Raw genomic sequence first — 6,365 nt, 5'->3', positions numbered from 1 at the left:
GAAAAGAAGAAAAAATGAAATGAATTACTATTATTTGGGACCAACCCAAGTTAAAATATATTTACTTGCCATATTATGTTAAACCCACCAATAATTATTTTATCCATAAGAAAAGAAAACAACAAATCAAAATTAGGTTAGGTAGGTAGTCACTCAAATTACCAAAAAGAATATTGCAATTAGAACCACCAAAATTTGCATAAATAATAAATATTTTGTAGGCTGCCGACACATCCCATCCCTCAGGTTCCGTATCCGAGCCTCACTAGTGACTGCGTTGCTGGTCTTCTCTTTGCAAAGTTGCATGCACTTGCACACCTTGCTTCTTTCTTGATAAGGAAAAAGACCCACTTTCACTTGCTCTTACACAGAATTTGTGGCTTTTGTTGCTGTCTTTTTTGTCACTTCATCTGCTTCTTCTTTATATTCTACAATCAGTTTTTGGAGTTTCAGTCGGTTGACTCTAAATTATTCTAATCTTTTCTTTTCTTTTTTGGGTATTTAGACTTTTCTTTTGATTTTTAGTATGTTTCTTTCTTTTAAGCATCCGGAACCAAAAACCCTCTTTTGATTTTCATAATTTGGAGCAAAAGGTCAATTCTTTTCAGTTTTCTACCTCTCAATTAGGTATTTTCTTTTCTGGGTATGCATGAATTGACTGTTTGTGACCTCCAAATGCTTGAATGAGTAGAAGAGTAAGAAATTGAAGTGTTGAACTTAACTTCCAATTTGGGAATTTATCCAGTGGAGGTTGTTGACAATGATTTCCGCAAAGTCTGAATCTGATGTTACAAGTTTAGCTCCATCATCACCATCAAGGTCTCCAAAACGCCCTGTATATTATGTGCAGAGTCCTTCAAGGGATTCACATGATGGGGACAAGTCATCTTCTTTGCAACCAAGTCCAATGGAATCACCTTCACACCCTTCCTTTGGACGCCATTCCAGAAATTCATCAGCTAGTAGGTTTTCAGGGATATTCAGGTCATCCTCAGGGAGGAAAGGTAGCAGGAAAAGAAATGATAATAAAGAGTGGAATGATAAAGGATGGCCTGAATGTAATGTGATTATGGAAGAAGGAGCTTATGATGAGGATAAAGCCTTTACTAGACGGTTTCAGATTTTGATTGCCATTTGTAGTTTCATCATCTTGTTTAGTGTTTTTTGCTTGATTATTTGGGGTGCTAGCCGCCCTTTCAAGACTGAGATTACTGTCAAGGTATGCCTTTTACTCATTTATTTCTTATCTCCAAATTTGTATGTTACTATTTGAACAATCAGGTCTTTATATAACAGTGTTGAAATTGTGTTGTAATGCATAGAATTGGTTAATTTTGCAGCAATGATGTGTTTTAAAGGGTCTTGAGTAGCTAGCTTGTGTTATCACACAGTTTGTGTAATAGCCTAGTCCAGACATTGTCCTTTTTGTCCCAATATCATTCCTTGGGAGGGACTCATGACATTCTGAATTTACATTACTAATATAGTCCAGTCAATTACTCTCTATTTTCGATGTGGAATTCAGTTCAATTCTGCCTTATTTCCATCCTTTAGTGTCGCTCCAGTCAATTACTCTCTATTTTCGATGTGGAATTCAGTTAAATTCTGCCTAATTTGCTTCATTTCCATCCTTTAGCGTCGCTCCTTATGCAGGCGTCCACTCTAGCGCCACCCCTCTGGACAGGGTTATTACAGTTTGACTGTTTGTTTGCCAGAAACTGGAACCATTCCTAATTAGCTTAGCTAATGCATTTCTTTCAATTGCTTAATGTTGAGTTCCTTTGGACTCTTGAGAAGCTATTGAGGCAAGTTCTTTCTGATATGCAGTGTGAGATTCATATGCTAACAGTCAGACAAAACAGAATTGATGCTTTATAATCTTGTTATGATTCCTAAACTTTGGATATGTCACCAGTTTGCTACCATGAGATAAATTGAGCTGTTCTATGTGTGTCAATAACAAAGTAATCATCAGCTGCTCATTTATTCTGCTACCATCCTTGCAGAGCTTGTCAATAAGTAATTTGTATGTGGGAGAAGGTTCAGACTTCTCAGGCGTTCCGACGAAAATGCTGACAGTAAATGGTTCATTAAGGATGAGCATATACAACCCTGCAACAATCTTTGGAATTCATGTTACATCTACACCAATCAATCTCATCTACTCGGAAATCACGGTTGCAACTGGACAGGTATTACAACTTCCTATTCATTGCAACTTTCTTAATTAGTACCAATACAAAAGCTTGAAATGCTGTATTTCGATTATTGGCAATTTTGATCTGGTATTGCAGCTGAAGAAGTACTACCAGCCAAGGAAGAGCCGGCGGACAGTATCAGTAATAATAGAAGGAGACAAGGTACCTCTATATGGAGCAGGATCAAGTTTAGCAGTATCACAAACTGGGATACAAATTCCATTAAAACTGAAATTTGAGATAAAGTCAAGAGGGAATGTAGTTGGGAAATTGGTGAGGACAAAGCATAAAAAGCAGATAACTTGCCCTGTGGTTATTGATTCTACTAGAACTAAACCAATCAAGTTCAAAAAGGGTATTTGCACTTATGATTGATGATATGATTTCCCTTTCTAAGACTTCGTTTTCTTGTGGATTTTCCATTGAATTGATAGCCAAATACAGTTAGTTTTTGCAAACTTTGCTTCTGTTTATGAGTGTGATTTGTGGAAATAAGTTGTCTTTTGTACACTATGTGCATAATATATGTAAGAGATCTTCAAATTGTAAGTGTATATTTGATTTTGATTTGATGCTAATGAATTCTTCAAATTTTAGTCTCATTTTCGTAGCTCTTTTTTGCTTTTTTATATTTGGAATAAAAGTGTTTGGTCAGGTCAGGTCAGGATTGAAAATAGTAGATATAAATAACCGAAATAAACCGTTCCTCTAGTTCGTTTCATAAACAAATTTTTTATAATTTTCTTATTTATTGTTCAATCAAATACATAGACCAAATAAACGGATTGAAACTCAAAAAACTGTGTTAATATTTCAGAGTTGTACATGAAATTCAAGTTATGGATTGCCATAGACAACTTGAAATTTGAAATTGAATGTTATTTTTGTTTGTAAGAGTGGATGTATAGTAAGAAATATAAAGTCAACTTTCATTAGTGGAAAAGCAAGACTAAAATACAAGTTTTGGAGAAGCTCCTTTATGATGAGTGGAAGCAAACATAAATAAAGATTATGGATAAAGGAACATGAATTGTAAGGCCTAGCCTAGCTTCTTAATTTAAAGGGTTAATTACAAATAACTACTTTGTGGTTTGGCCGATTTGCGATGTGGTACCTGTGATATTTTTTTTTGCAAATAGGTCCTCGTGGTTGGCACCGTTACACAAATAAAGGAGACGGCAGAAATTCTGTTAAATTACTGATGTGGCATAGGGGTATTTTAGGAAATTAGAATTTTTAATTTTTTCTTTCTCTCTCACTCCTCTCTTCTCTATCGATCTCTTCTCCATTGATCTCTTCTTCTCCTTTCTTCTTCTTCTCCTTTCTTTTCTTTTCTTCTTCTTCCTCCTCCTCCTTTCTTCTTCTTCTCCTCTCTATTTTTTTTTTAATTTCTGGTAAATTCAAGAATTCTGGAATTTCCAAAATTCTGGAATTTCCAGAAAAAAAGAAGAAGATGGGGAAGAAGAGAAGAAAGGAAGAAGAAGAAGAAGAAAAGAAATGGGAAAGAAGAGAAGAAAGGAAGAGAAGATGAAGGAAGAAGAAGAAAAGAAAAGAAAAGAGAGAAAGAAAATCGATACCGAGGAGGAAGAAAAAGAGAGGAGGAGAGATAGAAAAGTCAACAAAACAAAGTTAAAAAAAGTCAAAAAAATTTGTTTCCGAAAATATCCCTGTGATTTAACAATCAAACTGCCGTTTCCTTGATTTTGCTAACGGTGTTAACCACGGGGACCTGTTTGCAAAAAATAAAAATAACACAGGTATCACATCGTAAATCGGCCAAAGCACAGGGTAGTTATTTGCAATTAACCCTAATTTAAAAAATGTAGTTGAATTTAAAATAGTTAATCTCATTAATTTGTTGAAACAATTAAAAAATAATTTAAAGATGGATTAATACGATTATGGTACTGATATTAAGCTTGCTGGAGGAGATGAGTTTGTTGATTACTAAAAGAAAAAAAATCAGAAAAACTAAAAAGAAAAAACACAGCACATTGAAAAGATAATAAAAGAAAATATAGATATGGCGGAAAAAAGAACATAACAAACGTAATTTAAATAAGAAAAAATAAATATATATGTATATATTTAGAGTAAATATTTAGCATTTTATAAATAATAATTGAAAATATTAATTAATGTTGACTTGAGTGGTTATTTAAATCGTTTTTAAACTAGATTTCGAATTCAAATCGTAGTAGCTTCCTATTAAGAAATGGCCCCAACAAATTTGGGCAAATCACATGGGATTTTATTGAAAATCTGATTCTAAATGGGCCCAAATTGAAACTTTGGGCCTCTTTTATGAAGTTTTGATTTTGATGTCCATATAAGATTTTTCATGATAAAGAGCGAATTTTTTGTCAATGAAATTGTGAAAACATTATTATGATATTTTAGATCTTATAATCGTATTATTGTTATCACAATGTGGAGCTAAGTAATAAGAAATGATATTAATATTTACCCAAATTTACCCTTTAAACTTGTTTAAGGAGAAATTTTAGAATACGCCAGGCATACCACGTGAACAATAGGATGTGGTATGCCTGACCAATAAAAAAATAGACATCTGTAAAAAAAACCCTAAGGGGTCCGTTTGGTATGCCGTAATGCAATGTAATGTAATCAATGTCGTAATGTAATCAAAGTTGTAATGGAATGGAATGGAATGATGATTCTATTACCATGTTTGGTTGACAATTAGAAAGAAAATGATGCAATGTAATTACCATTACAATACTTATATTTTCCTAATTAAATGTAATCATAAAATTTTATTTACATAATTAAAATCAACTAAAAACATGAAAAACGTGAAAAGCATAAAAAAATGTGAAAAATCGAATCGAAATCAAATACAAAATTAGATTAACCGAAATAATAAATTAGTATATAATTTTTCGCTTTTTCATTTTTTTTAAAAATTTTCCCGTTTCTTTTAATTTCCATTTTCAACATTTTTCACCATTTTTTAAATTTCCATTTTTAACATTTTTCACCATTTTTCTATTTTCTCTTTTTCTGGTTTTTCGTTTTTTTATTTTTCACATTTTTTCGTTTTTTCTTCATTTTTTCTCGTTTTCAATTTTCATGTTTTTCTACTTTTTGTGTTTTTGACAAGAATGGGAGGTAAAATTGAGATGTGAGATTTGAGAAATAAGGGGTTAGATGACAATGTAATGAGAATTCAAGTCATTTTTCTATGTAATGAGGATTACAAGATTTGTTCAACAAAATTTAACTCAAAGTTTTCTCATTCCATTACAATAAAATTGTAACATGCAACCAAACATGGTAATTAACCTTCAATGTAATGGTCATTCCATTACGAAGCTCATTACGTCTTACCAAACAGGACCTAAATATTTAATACGGTTCCTTCCTCTTCTTTCCGCTGGTGCTGCCGCCTCTCCCCTTTCCTATTGAACGAAACAACACCGACTGATGTTTGTAATTTCAGGCAACACCGGATTATGTGAAAGTTGTTAAAATCTTAAATTTTAATTAAGCTAAAGATAATAAATAATCTATAATTCCAGTACTGGCCAAACATGTAAGAAACTCTGTAAAAACACGCAGATATTTATTTGGTATAAGGCAACGTCTGCTCTTGGATTGCACAAAAAATAATAATTCAACAGTGTGTAAAATCAAATCCAATTGGCACATGAAAGTCAATATGTATATATATTTATATTTACAGTGATCAGAGTTTTGCAGTTCTCTGAATCTGAAACCGGTGCTTCTAATTTTTCATTAAATTCCAATTTTCCAATAAATTCCATTGTGACTTTGTATTCCTCAGAGAAATTATGGGTTATGTCGATCTACATGCCGTAGCTTCAAATGAAAAAAACCCAGTGTTGGCCATTGATGGAGGAGATAGGCGGTTGGCGGAGGAGAAGGGGCAGAAGTTGAAACGAGTGGAAAGAAAAGAAGGGAGAGGAAGCAACAGTACTAATCTTTAAGGTTTTTTAACAGATGTCTTAAGCTTATTGGTCAGGCATACCACATCATATCATTGACGTGGTATGCCTGGCGTATTCTATAATTTCTCTTGTTTAAGGTAATGCATTGACTTTCCAAAAGTAATTTATTGCTCCATTCTCCATTTAAATTATACACACTTTAACTTATCCAATAACTCTTTACCCGCCAAACACA

At 33.0% G+C, this 6,365-nt stretch overlaps 1 protein-coding gene across 1 annotated transcript; it reads left to right on the top strand.

Moving 5' to 3' along the window:
• The first annotated feature begins 233 nt into the window (after positions 1 to 233).
• LOC136224230 (uncharacterized) lies at positions 234 to 2,776 on the top strand. The gene is made up of 3 exons (XM_066012503.1): positions 234 to 1,219; positions 2,007 to 2,192; positions 2,295 to 2,776. Exons 1-3 carry the CDS (start codon positions 761 to 763, stop codon positions 2,571 to 2,573), a joined length of 924 nt encoding a protein of 307 aa, XP_065868575.1. The 5' UTR covers positions 234 to 760; the 3' UTR covers positions 2,574 to 2,776.
• Positions 2,777 to 6,365: the final 3,589 nt, after the last annotated feature.

Source organism: Euphorbia lathyris, chromosome 3, assembly GCF_963576675.1.
Source record: "Euphorbia lathyris chromosome 3, ddEupLath1.1, whole genome shotgun sequence".
In the NCBI taxonomy this organism is placed as follows: Eukaryota; Viridiplantae; Streptophyta; class Magnoliopsida; order Malpighiales; family Euphorbiaceae; genus Euphorbia; species Euphorbia lathyris.
The sequence above is the reverse complement of the archived record's forward strand: the minus strand, read 5'-3'. Positions and strand labels throughout refer to the sequence as shown.